This window comes from Ranitomeya variabilis, unplaced genomic scaffold, assembly GCF_051348905.1.
Source record: "Ranitomeya variabilis isolate aRanVar5 unplaced genomic scaffold, aRanVar5.hap1 Scaffold_257, whole genome shotgun sequence".
NCBI classification, from domain to species: domain Eukaryota; kingdom Metazoa; phylum Chordata; class Amphibia; order Anura; family Dendrobatidae; genus Ranitomeya; species Ranitomeya variabilis.
In genome coordinates this window covers 4,531-23,360 of record NW_027508011.1, presented here as the reverse complement: position 1 = coordinate 23,360, position 18,830 = coordinate 4,531, and the positions used below count along the sequence as shown (strand labels likewise).

At 47.8% G+C, this 18,830-nt stretch overlaps 1 protein-coding gene across 4 annotated transcripts in view; it reads left to right on the top strand.

Annotated features, from left to right (window-relative positions):
* LOC143789440 (piwi-like protein 1) overlaps positions 1-17,497 on the top strand; it is a 45,521-nt gene extending 28,024 nt beyond the window's left edge. For all 4 annotated transcript variants that reach the window (XM_077279013.1, XM_077279011.1, XM_077279015.1 and 1 more), the window contains 5 exons: positions 5,573-5,784; positions 6,003-6,124; positions 9,992-10,072; positions 10,578-10,775; positions 17,332-17,497. In XM_077279013.1, the coding sequence (XP_077135128.1) occupies positions 5,573-5,784; positions 6,003-6,124; positions 9,992-10,072; positions 10,578-10,775; positions 17,332-17,482 (764 nt within the window). In that variant the 3' untranslated portion in view covers positions 17,483-17,497. The remainder of the gene's footprint in view (positions 1-5,572; positions 5,785-6,002; positions 6,125-9,991; positions 10,073-10,577; positions 10,776-17,331) is intronic.
* Positions 17,498-18,830: the final 1,333 nt, after the last annotated feature.

Here is an 18,830-nt window from a genome sequence, read left to right as displayed (position 1 = left end):
CACCGTGTGAGGTCCTTCAAATCTCGGCTGGAGACAATCTCTGCGCACAAACTTTTTCACATACACCAGGTCTCCTGGCACAAAGGGATGGTGTCCAGGAACCTTGTCTGGGTCTGGAAAAGAACTGAAAACGGTTAAATGCACTTTGGCAAGGTGTCCATGTAAGGCCTGCACATAGCTAGTCAAGTCCTGGTACTTGAGCTGCAACTGTTGTGGAAAGAAACATTCAAGATTGGGGCCCCTGCCAAACAGAATCTCATACGGTGACAGTCCTGTCTTCCTGTTTGGGGTATATCTTACTGAAAACAAAGCTAGAGGAAGGCATTCTGTCCATGGTTTACCAGTCTCTGCCATTGTCTTCTGGATTTTAAGCTTAAGAGTTCCATTTAGTCTTTCCACTCTTCCACTACTCTGCGGATGGTATGGAGTATGCAATGCTTGACTTACCCCCAGTGCTGCCATTACCTCTGACATGATCTCTCCAGTAAAATGGGTACCCCGATCGCTTTCAATGACTTCAGGAACTCCATACCTGCATATGATCTCAGCCATCAGTTTCTTCGCTGTTGTCTTAGCCGTAGCTTTGGCAACTGGGTAGGCTTCTGGCCAACCTGAAAATAAATCAATGCAGACCAACACATACTCATACGTCCTTACCCTAGGCAACTGAATATAATCAATCTGCAGTCTCTGGATTTGGTAAAGGGCCGGGGAGTGTGTTTGGATGGGGTTTTCACTGTCCTACCCTGATTATGTGTGGCACATATCATGCAGCTCTGTACCTGCCTTTCTGCGCAGGTGGAAAACCCGGTGGGCAATCCATTGTTTCTGTAGGGTGTCACACATGGCCGTCTTCGAGTGGTGCACATTCTCGTGCAGAACCTGTGCCATCATTGGGTACAGTACCTGTGGTAGGCAGACCTTTTCACCCCTCCCCCATAGTCCAGTGACGGTATCAGAGCAAGCCCCTATCTTTTGCCACCTATCTTTCTCCTCCTTACTTGCCTGTTCTTGTAACCGGGCTAAGATGTCTTTCAACACAAGTGGAGATGGTGGGGTGTCTAGGTGATGTACTTGAGAGGCCACAGGAGTGCTTGCTGCTTTCTTCGCAACCTGGTCTGCCAGTGCATTACCCTTTGTCCGTCCACCAGTGCCTTTGTATGTGCCTTTACCTTTATGATGCCTGCTTGGGTGGGAAGCTGTAGTGCATTCATAAGTTGCTGGACTGCCTCAGCACGTTTAAAGGGGTGGCCATTTGCTGTCAGGAAGGCCCTGGCTCTCCAGATAGGCCCGTAACCGTGTGTAATGCCAAAAGCATACCTGGAATCAGTGTAGATATTTACAGTCTTACCTTCTGCTAGTTTGCTCTGCTTCTGTAAGCGCCTTGAGCTCTGCTTCTTGTGCAGACATATGAGCTCGCATTGACTCTGCCTTGATTACCTCATGTTCTGAGACCACAGCATATCTGGTACAGAAGCGTCCTTGGTCATCTTGGTGACGGGATCCATCTACAAAAAGCTCAAAATCAGCATTAGAATAGGCACACTAGAGACCAGCCGTTTCCTGAGACATCAATTCTAGACAATCATGTAATTTGGAAACCTAATCTTGTTCCTCTGGATCCATTCTAGAAAGAAAAAGAGTGTCCTTTTTTCATGTCACCTATATGTCACCTACTCCTCCCCCCTTTGGATCCAGGGGAACCAGGAGAAAAGTAGCGGGGTTCAGGACAGTGCACCTTTTCAAAGTCACATTAGTAGGCATGAGAATAGCACACCGAAGTCGCAGCTGTCCAGCCATGGACATGTGGCCAGGTTGTACTTGGTTAAGGATACTATATACATCGTGTGGGGTGGCCATAGTCTCTCCTGGTTGCAAGGGGCCATAAGTGGCAAGGTAGGCCTGACACTCTTGGGCTATGACTGGCCCCCCTTTGGCATAACTGTCCACGTCAATTGTCATCCCTGATAAATGAATGTAAACAGAACTGGCAATCTGGGTGTAATGGAATGCTGAAGAAGACATTGGCAAGATCGATAACTATGAACCAAGCAGCATCCTGAGATATCTGGGACAAAAGAGTATGTGGCTTAGGCACCACCGGAGTTTCTGGAACAGTAACTGCATTAACTGTCTGTAGATCTTGTACCAGCCGGTACACAGGGGGTTGGCCGGGTGGGGTCTTTTTTTTTTTTTTCTCAACAGGAAACAAGGGCGTGTTACATGGGGAAACACAGGGTATCAGGGCACCATTATCGAATAACATTTGTATTTACCCCTTGAGATACTGCTCCTGATCATATTTCAAAGGGTATTGATGGACTTTAGAAAAAGGGGCACCAGGTTTGAGAAACACTTTTACTGGTTCTACAGGCATTATTGGGGGAGAATCTGGGTCTATCAGGACCATCATCTTGGAATTATATCCTGGAGCAGAACTGTAATAATAAATCTGCCCCCAGTAAATTTACCGAACATATAGAAAAGATTACGAACTGAACAGTAACTTCAGGGAAAGGTCCCACAGGGATAGGTTTTATAAAAGTATATTTATTGGGTCTGTCATCTACTCTAATTAAAACAAGCTCTTGATCTGAGAATTGACATGATGAAGCTTGGAGGGAGTTAGATTCCTATACAGGGTTAAAGGCGTATTGGAGTGTGAAGCTGGACTTGCATGTACAATAGGAGGCAGAAACTGAGATCTATTACATAGAGATAAGAAACACTGACCTCGCAACTGCAAAGGTGGGGGCTAGTGAGCGAGCAAGAATGATTACAGCTAGTGATTTAACCCTTGTCTTTACTAAACCAAGGACAGAGAAAACTTTGGAATGCAATACATGGCCTGCACCCCCCCCCCCATCCCTCTAGCCCGCAGCGCCGAGGGGAAAAATTGCAAACGGGTCGCGCAGCGGCTCACACAGCCCCTCCCATCTAGTACACTACGCAACACTGATACAAAGCTCCGTATCTTCTACAGTCACAAACTGCAGCAGTTTCCAGACTTAATTTCAACAATACTTTCCTATAATCCTCCGTGGTCTGGGCGGAGCCCCAAGGATGGCACATACGCACACACAAGGCAGGTCTCCACCCAGGTTGGATTCTGCACAACACAAACAGGACACACCTACGCTTCTGGAGATCTCTTTCCGCCGCCATTACAGGGCGCTGACTGGGACTGCATTTTCATCATCAGTGGCACGGCGGCCATTTTACAATCTGTAAGATCACAGTTCAAAGGCATTTTATAACCAAATACGGGTTCTATATTATCTGATCCTTCCTCTCCATCAACCTATTTTCATCCTTTGTTCTTTAAGCCTCGCTGCAACTCGCAGATAAGCTTCTTGACTGTCTCTTGCCCTCCCGTGACCATTGTCTTGACTTCCACGACATCCTCATCTAACTTGTGGGGTACGGACTTCTACTTTAAGATACGCAGCTTGGCTCCCAGGATACTATGATTTTCTGCAGTAAAACCACTGGCAGCGATCTTCAACACTGTGTTCCACAGTACGGAGCCTCACGTTCGACGTACTAGGAAAAGAGCCTCGCGCTCAATGTTTCCTGTCCCTAACCTGAACACAGTGATTAACAGACTATCCTGCCACGATATCCCAAACAGTCGGGAGGCAGCCTCCTAATGAGACCCCTCCACAAAAATATAGGTGGTCCCCTCACGGAACGTCTTAGGTTACCTAACTAGACAGGTGGTCCCCTCACGGAACGCCTTATTTACCTGCCTGCACAATATCACAGAGGCTGCGTCTCCTGTCCCTTTCTCTAAGCCGCCCCACACTCTACAAGTAGCTCAATCTTTCACTCCACTTCACTACTAGACAATAGTCACGGGCAGGGTGGTTGAACGGAGTACAATGACTGGTGGAGAAGGTGTGGTGTACAGAGATCGCACAGGATGCGACGTCTCTCAGTTGCTGGTTCAGAGCGTGGCACAGGATCGCATTCGATCTCACCACTCGATCGGTCACTCCCCAGACCCAAGGAGACCACAGACAAACCAATAACGGCTGAGACACTAGCAAGTGTGACACATACAGTGTATATGATCGCCACTTACCGTGTGAAGAGGGTGATCAGTCCTCGAGGTCAGCCACTACGGGTATCATCCACAGACATCCAGGCATGGGTCCAGGGGGTCTCGGATCGCTGGCCACGCCCCACGTTGATCGCGCCAAAATTGTCGGGGTCGTAAAACGACAATATACCCTTCCTTCACCAGTCATTCCAAATTAATATGTGTGCAGGGCATCTGGTACCGGATAAGAATAAATCAGACAGGTAGCTGGTTCAAACTTAGTTAATGCCCCGTGCATCCACACATGTCTGCAGGTCACACCAACTGGCTTTATTCTAAGATACACAATACTATATTGAGTGTTAGGGGAAGGCGTGCATTAGGCGGGGTTTAAGCTAGCATTCAGTCTTTCTGATTTGTTCTGACGTCTTCTGGTGGATCCTCCTTTTCTTCTCATTCCTTAACTTTCGTTTCTGAAGAAATTAAAGTTAACTCTTCGGACGCTGGACTAAAATGAAGAATGAACACTAGCGGCCATCTTTAATACAATTACATTTGCATTAGCTAGCAGATAGGAAAAACTTATTGTTTCACAGTATATGATATAAAAGTACAAAAAGAGTATAAATATATATATAAAAATACAAAGGTATATAAGAAAATACATTTTCACCTTGACAGAACCACACACGGAAATGGCAATGTCGGGCATAGGTAGGTTCGCAGATGGAGGAAACGCAAGGGGTTCTGTTTTTGACAGGTTTAGTTTCAGATAGAGGGAGGACATGATGTTGGAGATAGTGAAAGACAATCACTGGTGTTATGTAATAATGCAGGCGTGATTGTCCAATAGGGGTGGTGTACAATGAGAACTAGCCTAGGACTGATCCTTGAGGAACCCCAACAGTAAGGGGAAGATGAAAGGAGGAGGAGAAGGAGCCAGCAAAAGATAGTGACGGAGCGGTCAGAGATGGGAGGAGAACCAGGAGAGAACGGTGTCCTTGAGCCCGATAGAGCGGAGCATAGTGAGGAGGAGCTGATGATCCACAGTCACATGCTGCAGAGAGATCCAGGAGATCGGCAGGGAGCAGAGACCATTAGATTTAGCTGTTAGTAGATCATTAGAGACTTTTCAGTAGAGTGTATAGAGAGGAAGCCGCATTGTAGAGGGTCCAGAAGAGTGATCTGAGAGATAGCGGATTGCACGGGAGTGGACCAGGCGTTCCAGGAGTTTAGAGATGAAGGGAGATTAGGGACAGGTCTATAGTTGGTAGCACAGTTTGTCAATGGATGTTTTTTTTAGGTAATGGAAGTATACTGGCGTGTGTAAATGAGGAGGGAAAGATACCGGGAGAGAGGGAGGGTTGAATATTTTTGTTAGGTGAGTGGTGACAGCCAGGGAAAGGGACTGGAGGAGATGAGGGAATAGGGTCACTGTTGCAAGTAGTAGGGCGAGAAGAGCCTGATCACGTCGTCTTCCGTGACTGGTTCAAATGGGTAAAATATAACCATCTCCCCTAATATCGGCAGGCTCCTCTGGAACCCTCATTTCTCTTGTGACCAACCACATCAAGCTGGTGTCCCGACCACAGTGGGCCCTGTACCAGTATCACGTTGACTTCAACCCCGCCATGGAGTCCAAGCGTTTGCGGTATGCCCTCCTGTACCAGCACGAAGAAACCATCGGGAAGGCCCGGGCGTTTGATGGAACTGTGTTGTTTTTACCAAAAAGACTGAATAAGGTAAAGTTGTTCCAAGGACAGCGGGTCATCGATGGAGGGCAGTGATGGAGGTGCCGCGTGTAACCAGACAAGGCCTCGTGGGTCACTTGGGACCATGTTTGATCTGACATTGATGACCTTTCTGATCACCAATATCTGTCCTTTCACTCCTCTCTGGTAGTTGACGTAACGGTGATTGCATTTGATGGTTTTGGATTTTTTTTTGTTTGTTTTTGAAGGTCACCGAGGTGTTCAGCCAAACTCGAAATGGAGAGAACGTGCGGATAACAATCACCCTGACCAACGAGCTTCCACCGACCTCGCCCACCTGCTTCCATTTCTACAACATCATTTTCCGAAGGTCAGAGTGATGTAGGACTGTAAAATTATCGGCTTTAAAGGGTTAATCCCAAAATTTTAGGTTACTCCCCCTTTCCCCGACCATTGGGACCTCACACCATCCCAAATTTGGACGCTGCAGAACCCGTTTTGAATGGAGCCGAGGTGTTCATGCTGGACCTCCTCTCCAGCAGTCAGACGAGGGGGTAACATGATAATTTGGGAGTGTTCCTTTTACAGTAATGGTGTGAACCGATCAGCAAACTGTCCTGTATCTGGAGGCTCTCCTGCAAGACTGAAACTTTAGGCTCCTTGGCCCCAATGGAAAATCTTAAACCAGGCCCCCACCTTTCACGCTCCATTTATAATACTGTTAAAGGGTTGTCCAGGGTTAGAAAAACATGTCTGCTTTATTTCAGGAACAGCGCCACTCCTGACCATGGGTCGTATTGCACGCCAACTCCATTGAAGTGACTGGAGCTGCGTTACCACGCACACTTCATGTTTGGGGATGAAAGAAAGCAGCCATGTTCTTCTAATCCTCGACAACCCCTTTTAAAGGGGTCTTCCCATCTCCAAGATTTTATCCCAATATGTAGTAGGTGTAATAATAAAATTAGCAAATATCTCCAATTACAAATGTAGTACAGTTCTTCTAATTTGCTGTGTTGCTTACCCCATGTGCAGTGCTTGGCAGTAAGCTTAGGTTTCCATGGTTATGACCACTTATATAGTGACAGTTGTTAGTGGTTGAAACCATGGATACCTAAGCTTAATGCCCTGCACATGAGCAACACGGTGAATCAGAAGAACTACACTACATATCTAATTGGAGGTATTCGCTGTTAACCCCTTCATGACTTTGGGGTTTTCCGTTTTTCCGTGCTCGTTTTTCGCTCCCCTCCTTCTCAGAGCCATAACTTTTTTTATTTTTTAATTTTTCCATCAATATGGACATATGAGGGCTTATTTTTTGCGGGATAAGTTGTACTTTTGAATGATACCATTGGTTTTACCATGACGTGTACTAGAATATGGGAAAAAAAATTCCAACTGCGGTGAAATTGCAAATAACTGCAAATATTTAGCTTCACTAAATGCTAAAACTGCCCTGCCATTATGATTCTCCAGGTCATTATGAGTTCATAGACACCAAACGTGTCTGGGTGAAAAAAAAATTCCACACTTTGCTAAAAAAAAAAAAAAAACCCAAAAATTGCACCATTTTCCGATATCTGTAGCATCTCCATTTTTCATGATCTGGGGTCGGGTGAGGGCTTATTTTTTGCGCACCGAGCTGACGTTTTTAGTGATGCCATTTTGGTGCAGACACGTTCTTTTGATCGCCTGTTATTGCATTTTAATGCAATATTGCTGCGACCAAAAGAAAGTAATTTTGGCGTTTCAAATTTTTTTTCTTGCTACGCCGTTTAGCGATCAGGTTAATGCTTTTTTTTATTGATTTATTGATCGGGCGATTCTAAACGCGGAGATACCAAATATGTGTAGGTTTGATTTTATTTTTGTTTTATTTTGAATGGGGCGAAAGGGGGTGATTTAGGCTACGTTCACATTTGCGTCGGCGCCGCAATGCACAACGCAAACAAAAACGCATGCACAACGCTGCGTTTTGCGCCGCATGCGTCCTTTTTTTCATTGATTTTGGACGCAGCAAAAATGCAACTTGCTGCGTCCTCTGAGCCCGGACGCGTGCGCCGCAGTGACGCATGCGGCGCAAAACGCAAGTGCGACGCATGTCCATGCGCCCCCATGTTAAATATAGGGGCGCATGATGCATGCGGCGACGCTGCGGCGCCCGACGCTGCGGCGCACAACGCAAATGTGAACGTAGCCTTAAACTTTAATATATTATTTATTTTTTTTATTATTATTATTTCATTTTTTTTTAAAACTTTTTTTTTTTTTTACTTTTGCCATGCTTCAATAGTCTCCATGGGAGGCTAGAAGCAGGCACAACACGATCGGCTCTGCTATATATCAGCGATCATCAGATCGCTCCTATGTAGCTGAATTCCAGGCTTGCTATGAGCGCCGACCACAGGGGGGCGCTCACAGCAAGCCAGCATCAGTTACCATAGAGGTCTCAAGGAGACCTCTGGTTGCTATGCCGACGCATCGCTGACCCCCGATCATGTGACGGGGTCGGCGATGAGCGCATTTCTGGACGCGCAGCTGGAAGCGGTAGTTAAATGCCGCTTTCAGCGTTTGACAGCGGCATTTAACTAGTTAATAGTGGCGGGTGAATTGTTATTCCACTCGCCGCTATTGCGCGCACATGTCAGCTGTTCAAAACAGCTGACATGTCGCGGCTTTGAGGTGGGCTCAGCGCCGGAGCCCTGCATCAAAGCCGGGGATCTGACCTCAGACGTACTATCCTGTCCGAGGTCAGAAAAGGGTTAATAATAATTTTTTCTTCTGCTCCATATTGGTGTAGGATCTTGGAGATGGGAATACCCCTTTAACCCCTTCCCGACGTGCCCCGTACTAGTACGGCGCATGTCTGGTCCCCTGCTTTGATGTGGGCTCTGGCGCTGAGCCCGCATCAAAGCCGGGACATGTCAGCTGTTTTGTACAGCTGACATGTGCGCGCAATAGCGGCGGGTGAAATCGCGATTCACCCGCCGCTATTAACCTGTTAAATGCCGCTGTGACAGCGGCATTTAACTACCGCTTCCGGCCGCGCGGCCGGAAATGCGCTCATCGCCGTCCCCGTCACATGATCGGGGGTCAGCGATGCTTCTGCATAGTAACCATAGAGATCTTGGAGACCTCTATGGTTACTGATGCCGGCCTGCTGTGAGTGCCCCCCTGTGGTCAGCGCTCATAGCAAGCCTGGAATTCAGCTACATAGGAGAGATCTGATGATCGCTGCTATGTAGCAGAGGTGATCGAGTGGTGCCAGCTTCTAGGCTATTGAAGCATGGCAAAAGTAAAAAAAAAAAAAAATGTTTTTAAAAATAATAAAAGTTTAAATCACCCCCCTTTCGCCCCATCCAAAATAAAACAATAAAAAAAAAAAATCAAACCTACACATATTTGGTACCCCCCTTTCGCCCCATCCAAAATAAAACAATAAAAAAAAAAAATCAAACCTACACATATTTGGTATCGCCGCGTTCATAATCGACCAATCTATGAATAAAAATAAAAAGCATTAACCTGATCGCTAAACGGCGTAGCGAGGAAAAAAATTTGAAACGCCAGAATTACATTTTTTTGGTCGCCGTGACATTGCATTAAAATGCAAAAACGGGCGATCAAAAGAACATATCTGCACAAAAGTGGTATCATTAAAAACGTTCTGCTCTGATCGCTGTTTAACACCGTACATGCTGCAGACAATCGCTGACCTGCATTTGAGCTGCACATTCCTGACTGGGGGGCCTCCAGGTGCAGAGCGGCCCCTCCGTGACACGGCTGCAGGGTGGCACTAGACGCCGTGTCCGCACCTCTGGGCTTTATAGGAGGCCGTGACGTTTGCTCTATACGGCAATACTGACAAGTTCTGGTCTCGGATGAAGAATATTAAACACAAAGCCACAATAGAAATCTACATATAAAAAACATAAAATCTCTAATCTTCTGATCTGACCGCCTTTCCCATCATTAATGATGAACACTAAAAAAATCCTATTTGTTATCGCCACATCCAGGAAAGTCTGATCTGTGAAAATCTAAAGTGATTCATTTCCTGCGTTACACTTTGTAAAGCAAAAAGAAGAAAAACCCTGAATTATTTGTTGTCTGTTCCCCAAAATGATAAAACCTCAGTCACATCTTCCAGTGGATCCCACATCCCCTCGCCCACTGCTGGGATCACACACGTCCTCCACCTGCAGAGCTGACAGCGCCTGTTCTCTCCCCCCAGACTCCTGAAGATCATGGACCTGAAGCAGATAGGACGCAACTACTACAACCCGAGCGACGCCACCGAAGTCCGAGCCCACCGGTAACCAGCAGAGCAGGGTTTACATGGGACTGACCATGCTGTACTCATGGGAGCATGTAATGTATGTACACAGGGACTGCACCAGCAGAATAGTGAGTGCAGCTCTGGAGTATAATACAGGATGTAACTCTGGATCAGTAATGTAATGTATGTACACAGTGACTGCACCAGCAGAATAGTGAGTGCAGCTCTGGAGTATAATACAGGATGTAACTCAGGATCAGTAATGTAATGTATGTACACAGTGACTGCACCAGCAGAATAGTGAGTGCAGCTCTGGAATATAATACAGGATGTAACTCAGGATCAGTAATGTAATGTATGTACACGGTGACTGCACCAGCAGAATAGAGAGTGCAGCTCTGGAGGATAAGTAATGTATGTAGGCACAGAATCCTTCTGCTGTTTGCTGGCTCCCTGCTGTTGCCTGTAGGTGTCTGTACACACTGATGCTGTTACTTTTCTCCTCCATCTTCACCCTCCGTCCTGTCTTCTCTCCCATCAGACTCTCCATCTGGCCGGGGTTTTCCACCTCCATCCTCCAGTATGAGTCCAGCATCATGTTGAGCATTGATGTCAGCCATAAAGTCCTCAGGAACGAGACTGTGCACGACATCATGAGCAGCCTGTACTCATCGTGTGGCCCTCAGAGGTTCCAGGACGCCTGCTGCAAGGAGCTGATCGGACAGATCGTCCTCACCAAGTAAGGCCTCTTTCACACTTCCGTCTTTTCTCTCCTGTTGAAATCCGTTGATTTTTGAAAAAAAAACAGGATCCAGCTAATTTTTCTACTGGATCCTGTTTTTTCCCATAGACTTGTATTAGTGACAAATTGTAATGGATGGCCATCCGTTTCATCCGTCGTGCACTGGATCCGTCGGAAAATCGCTGTCCGTCGAGCGGAGAAAACATTCAGAGGAACGTTTTTTCTGCACGTCGGAATATCGCTCAGTGACAGGTCCTGCACTGTCCGGCGTTGGCTATAATGAAAGCCTATGGGTGCAGGATCCGTCACTGACTGTGAAAAGCAGGAATCCAGCGACTGTGCCGTCTTTTGAAAACTGAGCATGCGTGGAAGAATTTCCAGTCAGGGAAATTCTCTTTCTCGCTCTCTCTCTCTTTTTACTATTGATGCTGCCTATGTAGAGGTCATTGCACGCAAGGCATTATTGGGAACGCCAGCTGCCGGGAGCATCACGAGCATCCGTAACGCTGCGCGGGATGCCGGAAGGTAAAGAGTATTGCGATTTTTTTTTTTTTATTATTTTATTTATTTTTTTTTTTTATTATTATTATTATTATTACTTTTAATAATTTTTAACCTAGGTTTTGTGTATGCGTTTTTTGCAGCGGAAAACCGCTGCGAAGACTCATACACAACAAGTGCACATAGCTTCGACGGGTCAGTCAGGAAAAACAGGCCCAGTGCACCCGTTATATACAATCTGCACAGGATCCGTCATTTCAACATTTTGACGGATCCTGTTCAGATTGTAAAAACGGAAGTGTGAAAGAAGCCTAAGAGCCGCCATGTGCCTCGTACTCGGCCGCTCTGTGGGCACCGGCGCCTCTAGAAGGAAACGGATCACCTGGGTACATTCTGTTCCTTCACTTTTGGAACCAAATTTATGTAATTGACGCTTAATGATGAGCAGTTTTCATTTGTGTTTAATTTTTCCTCTCCTTCAAAGATCTTCTCGCTCTCCCTCCCCTGAGGGTCGCAGCGTACGGGACTCGGTATATGAGTCGGAGGAATCTTTAACCCAAGACTCCTCTGTTAGTCAGGAGACCCTTGACTCCCTTATTGAGGCAGTCAACAAAACGTTAATGGTGGACGACGAATCTGCTTCCTCTCAGGAACACGTCGTATCTTTTAAAAGGACTAAACGCGTCCAAAAGATATTTGCTAATCACCCTGAGTTTCAGAACCTTATCCAAAAACACAGGGAGCACCCTGAGAAGCGCTTCACGGCTCAGAAAGCCACGGAAGCTAAATATCCTTTCTCTAAGGATCTGGTCAAGGAGTTGCTTTTCTCTCCTTCTGTGGATCCGGCCGTACCGCGACTCGCATCCAAAACGGTCTTATCCCTGTCAGATGGTTCATCAGTCAAAAATCCCTCTGACCGTCAAATTGATTATTTGGCTCGCTCAGTCTTTGAAGTCTCAGGAGCAGCTCTTCTTCCATCCTTTGTAGCTACCTGGGTAGCTAAGGCTATGGTGGCCTGGGCAGATGTGTTAACCTCTTCCGTCCACGGCAGTACTCTTCCCCCAGAGGCGGCCAGACTAGCTAGCCAGATAGCTCAGGCCGGAGATTTCGTGGTTAACGCTTCCATAGATGCGGCGAATTGCGCAGCGCAAGCAGCGGCAAACGCCAATTCCATCAGGAGGGCCTTATGGCTCCGCGATTGGCGAGCAGATTTTGCTTCTAAGAAGTCGCTGACTTCTCTACCTTACCAAGCGGGTCATTTATTCGGGGAGAAACTAGACCAAATAATTTCTGACGCTACCGGAGGGAAGAGTAAATTTCTTCCCCAGCAAAAACCGGCCCGGCCTTTTAGGAATCAACAGCAGTTTCGATTCCGGTCCTTTCGTAACAACTCCGGTTGGTCCTCCTCTTCCCCTGGTTCGGGACGACGGGACAACAGAACATCCCAGGTCTCATACAGACCAAACCGTTCCTGGAAACCGAGACCGTCTGCCCCTAAGCCGTCCACATCCCTTAAACCTTCCACACAATGACTCGTTGGCGTGTCCGACGGACACAGACAGAGTAGGCGGACGCCTTCTTTTGTTCCGTCAGAATTGGCTCTCGGTCGTTCACGACCAGTGGGTCAGAGAGCTCGTGTCCTCCGGATACAAAATCGAGTTTTCTTCCATCCCCCCTCCGCGTTTCTTTCAGTCTTCTCCCCCCAAATCAAAGGCGTCACATCTCTTTCAGGCCATACAGGCGCTTCAAAGGGATGGGGTCATCGCTCCGGTCCCTCGAGACCAAAGGTTCAAGGGGTTTTACTCCAACCTTTTCATGGTCCCAAAGAAGGACGGGACTCTACGGCCCATACTGGACCTCAAACTGCTGAACAAGTTCGTACGGGTCCTACACTTCAGGATGGACTCGCTCCGTTCTGTTGTCGCGTCCCTGGAAAAAGGAGAGTTCCTTGCATCTATAGATATCAAGGATGCTTATCTACACATTCCAATTTTTCCTCCTCATCAGCAGTTCCTGTGCTTCGCAGTCCAAGGAGAACACTTCCAGTTTGTGGCCTTGCCCTTCGGACTTGCCACCGCCCCCAGAGTCTTCACAAAGGTCATGGCGGCTGTCATGGCCATTCTTCACGCTCGGGGAGTGGTAGTCCTACCCTATCTAGACGACCTATTAATCAAAGGTCCGTCCCAGTCCGCCTGCGAGGAGTCTGTCAGCATCACCGTGGATTCTCTTTCTCACCTGGGTTGGAAAATCAACTTCGAGAAATCATCTCCAGTGCCGGCTCAGCAAATCTGCTTCCTCGGCATGATTCTGGACTCTTCCCGCGGGTTGGTCATTCTCCCTCCAGAGAAGGTTTTATCCTTACAACAGGGAGCGCGCAAGCTCTCCCGCCCAGTCCCTCACTCCATTCGCTTCACTATGCGCATCCTGGGAAAAATGGTTGCGGCAATGGAAGCCGTTCCATCTCCGCCCTTTGCAACAGGCGCTCCTGTTAGCCTGGGACAGGAGCCCGAATTCCCTCGACCGTTGTTTTCGCCTGCCCCCGCTAGTCAGGCAGACCCTCAGGTGGTAGACGTTACAGTCCTCCCTGAACCAAGGGAAGTCCTTTCTTCCTGTGCTTTGGTTAGTGGTAACCACCGATGCCAGCCTCTTGGGTTGGGGCGCAGTTTTCAATCACCACACGGCACAGGGTCGTTGGTCCACAAGGGAGTCGTGTCTCCCAATCAATATCTTGGAAATTCGAGCAATCACTCTTGCCTTACGCAACTTTCACCACCTTCTCGCAGGCCATCCCATCAGAATACAATCCGACAACGCCACGGCTGTGGCGTACATCAACCGACAAGGGGGAACCCGCAGCAGGGCAGCCATGCTCGAAGTCTCCCACATCCTGCGCTGGGCCGAGACCAATCACTCGCTCATTTCGGCAATCCACATACCGGGCGTGGAGAATTGGGAAGCGGACTTCCTCAGTCGCCAAGGTCTTGCCTCGGGCGAGTGGTCCCTCCATCCGGAAGTCTTCCAGCAGATTTGCCTTCGCTGGGGGACGCGGGATGTGGATCTCATGGCCTCGAAGTTCAACAACCAGGTTCCCCAGTTCATTGCTCGTTCCCGCGATCCTTGCGCCGACGGGGCAGATGCCCTGGTCCTGTCGTGGCATCGGTTCCAGCTGCCATACATATTTCTGCCTCTTCCTCTGCTTCCGAGAGTCATCAAGAAGATCAGAGCAGAGGGGAGACCGGTGATTCTCGTCGCGCCCGACTGGTCGCGCCGAGCATGGTACGCGGAACTCGTCCAAATGGTCAACGACACCCCCTGGCGCCTTCCAGATCGCACGGACCACCTTTCACAGGGCCCGTTTTACCACCAGAACTCCGGGGCCCTGTCTTTGACGGCGTGGCCGTTTGAATCCTGGATTTTAGCCCAAGCCGGATTCTCTCCAGGGGTTTCTTCTACCATGATTCGCGCTATGAAACCCGTATCCATGCGCATTTATCATCGTACCTGGCGCATCTTCTTTTCATGGTGCCATACCCATGGACGTTCTCCCTTGGTCTTTTCCATTCCGTCCATTCTGGCGTTTCTCCAATCCGGTCTAGACTCAGGCCTTGCCCTAAGCTCGCTGTCCGCGTTGTCCGTCCTTTTCCAACGGAAGATCGCTTCCAAACTGTCCGTTAAGACGTTCATCCAAGGAGTCTCCCGAGTGGTTTCTCCCTATAGAATGCCTTTGGCGTCATGGGATCTTAACTTGGTTCTCGGAGTTCTTCAGGAGGCCCCTTTCGAACCATTGCAGGACATTTCTCTCACCCTCCTTTCATGGAAGGTGGTCTTTCTCGTGGCGATTACGTCAATCAGGAGGGTTTCTGAGTTGGCGGCTCTCTTGCCGACCCCCTTCTTGATTTTTCACTCAGACAAGGTAGTTCTGAGAAACTCTCCTTCCTTCCTACCGAAGGTCGTCTCCTTTCATGTAAATGAGGATATTGTCTTGCCGTCATTCTGTCCGGCACCAACCCATTGTATTGAGAAGGCTCTCCATACTCTGGATGTGGTTAGAGCCCTTCGGCGGTACATCTCTCGCACGGCTCCCTTCCGTAAGTCGGATGTCCTGTTCGTGCTTCAGGAAGGACACAGGAAAGGTCTACCTGCCTCGAAAGTCACTCTTGCCAAATGGATTCGTTCCACCATTCAGGAATCTTATCGCGTCAGGAACACCCCTGTCCCAGCAGGGATTACGGCGCATTTGACTCAGTCGGTCGGCGCTTCTTGGGCCATTCGGCACCAGGCGTCTGCACAATAGCTTTGTAAAGCTGCGACTTGGTCCAGTCTGCATACCTTCACGAAGCACTATCACATCCATACCCAGGCTTCGGCAGACGCTGCCCTCGGCAGGCGTATTCTGCAGACAGCGGTACCTCAGTAAGCCAGTGGTACATGGGGTTTTTTAGCAGTGCAATTGCTCCCCACCCAGGGACTGCTTTAGGACGTCCCATGGTCCTGTGTCCCCCAATGAGGCGTAGGAGAAAAGGAGATTTTTTTTTGTGTACTCACCGTAAAATCTTTTTCTCCGAGCCAATCATTGGGGGACACGGCACCCGCCCTGTTAGCCTTTTGGCTGGTTGTTGTTGGTATTTTGTTCCTTAGTTTTGGACATAGTTTACATGTCTTGGTTTTACTCCTACTGCTTTACTACCGAACTGAGTCGTTTCTGGCCAGTCAAGGGGTGTATACTGCAGAGGAGGAGTTAACTCTTTGTGTTTACTTAGTGTCCTCCTAGTGGCAAGCAGCATAACACCCATGGTCCTGTGTCCCCCAATGATTGGCTCGGAGAAAAAGATTTTACGGTGAGTACACAAAAAATCTCCTTTTTTGTGTGGCGAGCTGTAGTTTTTGTCAATGCCACTTTGAGGTACATACAATGGTTTCTTCACATATTGTATTTTTAGGAACCTTGGATCTACTAAAAATCAGCAGTTCTGCCATTATTTTCTTTTACTTTACAGCGTTAAAGGGCCACTGTCACCCCCCTCCAGCCGTTATAAACTAAAAGAGCCACCTTGTGCAGCATTAATGCTGCATTCTAACAAGGTGGCTCTTTTAGTTTTAGGTTCAAGTATACCCCAAATAAAGCGTTTTTATACTTAGCCACAATTCCTGTCTCTAGCCAGGTAGGCGGGTCCTCACTCCCCAGCTTGACCAGCTCCTCTGCCGTCACTCCAATCTTCCTGCGCTTTCGGCGCCACCCCCTCAGCACTGTTATCGGTTCAAAACCGGCGCCTGCCCAGTGTACTGCTGTGCTGCGCAGACGCAGTAAGCTCTGGCCGTCTGACGTTCCAGCCAGACTTGCACACTGCGCCTGCGCGGGCATTGCGGCCAGCCACCTTTGGAATCCCAGCCCCGCACTGTGTTATGCATTATTCACAGTGCGGGGCGGGGATTCCAAAGGTGGCTGGCCGCAATGCCCGCGCAGGCACAGTGTGCAAGCCTGGCTGGACCGTCAGACGGCCAGAGCTTACTGCGTCTGCGCAGCACAGCAGTACACTGGGCAGGCACCGGTTTTGAACCAATAACAGCGCTGAGGGGGTGGCGCCAAAAGCGCAGGAAGATTGGAGTGACAGCAGAGGAGCTGGTCAAGCTGGGGAGTGAGGACCCGCCTACCTGGCTAGAGACAGGAATTGTGGCTAAGTATAAAAACGCTTTATTTGGGGTATACTTGAACCTAAAACTAAAAGAGCCACCTTGTTAAAACGCAGCATTACTGCTGCACAAGGTGGCTCTTTTAGTTTATAACGGCTGGAGGGGGGTGACAGTGGCCCTTTAAATCATTTTTTTTTTTTTTTTTGATCTTATTTTATTTTTTTTAAATTCTGTATTTTTGACCTAGGAAAACGTGATCATATTAGAATTTTTTTTTTTTTTTTTTTAGAATATTTTTAATATTTTATATACAATTTTTTTTTTTTTTTTTTCTCCTAAAGAGCGTGAAATTGCGATTTGTTTGATCACTTACTCTGTACTGAATTTTTAATTTCACTGATCAACGCTGCTTTTTGTGCAGGTACAACAATAAAACCTACCGTATAGATGAGATCGCCTGGAACATGACTCCTGCGTCCACCTTCAAGAAGGCAGACGGAAGCGAGATCAGCTTTGTGGACTACTATAAGAACGTAAGACCTGCTGGAAATAATGAGAACTGGGAGCCTTGAGTGCGAAACCTCAGGAAACCTGTTTTGTTTTTCTTTTTTAATTTCGTTGTTAAATACAATTGAGAAAAAAATTCTGTAAAAAAAAAAAACCTTGGATTGTCCACAACTCGTATTGCTGATTTATCCTTGGAGTTGGTGGACACCTGACACCAACAACGATTTGCTGTTTTCAGCTCCCGTAGCGACTGTGTACAAAGAAAGATTTTGGATACTTGCCGTAAAATCTGTTTCTCGGAACCTTCTTTTGGGGACACAGGAAACCATGAGTGTAAGCTGCTGACACTATGCAGAATCAAGCTTACTCCTCCCCAGCAGTATATAGCCACCAGCTGGGAGAGAACCAACCAGTATGGGAGAAAACTGTGGGAAAGGGGTTAAAGTAGATTACCCTAAATTGAACCTACAATGGCTCAAACAGGGAGCGGGTGTCGTGTCCCCCAATGAAGGCTCAGAGAAAAAGATTTTACGGAAGGTACCCAAAATCTTCTTTTCTCCATCGCTTCATTGGGGGACACCGTAAACCATAGGACATCATAAAGCAGTCCTTAGTGTGGGGAAGAGACAGGTACTCAAAAATGTAAGGTTGGTCCACTGCTGCAGGAGGGACGTCCCTAATCCAGATTTGTGAACGCTAAAGAATAGACGAGAACCGTGTAGCACTAGGAGAAGGTGTGGACTGAAGACGAGGAAGTGACCCAACAGCCCATGAAACTCCCACTGTTGTGATCCTAAGTGGAATAGGTCTTTACCTCACTCGGTTCCTGGCAAGATCCTGATTGAAAATAGACGATGGGAGGAAAAAAGTATGAAATGCCTAGAGAAGGAAGGGAGGTAACGGCTTTACAAGGAAGGAGTGCAACCAGGCTCAGGACCCTTTGCAACCAGACATATAATAATAATAATCTTTATTTTTATATAGCGCTAACATATTCCGCAGCGCTTTACAGTTTGCACACATCATCGCTGTCCCCGATGGGGCTCACAATCTAAATTCCCTATCAGTATGTCTTTGGAATGTGAGAGGAACCCGGAGGTACCCACGCAAACCCGGAGAGAACATACAAACTCCTTGCAGATGTTGTCCTTGGTGGAATTGAATCCAGAACCCCAGCGCTGCAAGGCTGCAGTGCTGTCCACTGACCCACCGTGCTGCCCTGGTGGGAAAACAGTGGACACCTTGCTATGATTTAGTTAAACACCCTGGTTGGAGAGACCCAGCGGCCTTATAGTCTGCTGCCTCTGTGTCCTGACGCAAACTAAGGGGCTGAGAAATCTGGAGGATGAAGAAGGGCCCATGAGATGAGCAGGACTGAGAAAAGGAACATTGAGTTCAGTTCAAAGAACACCA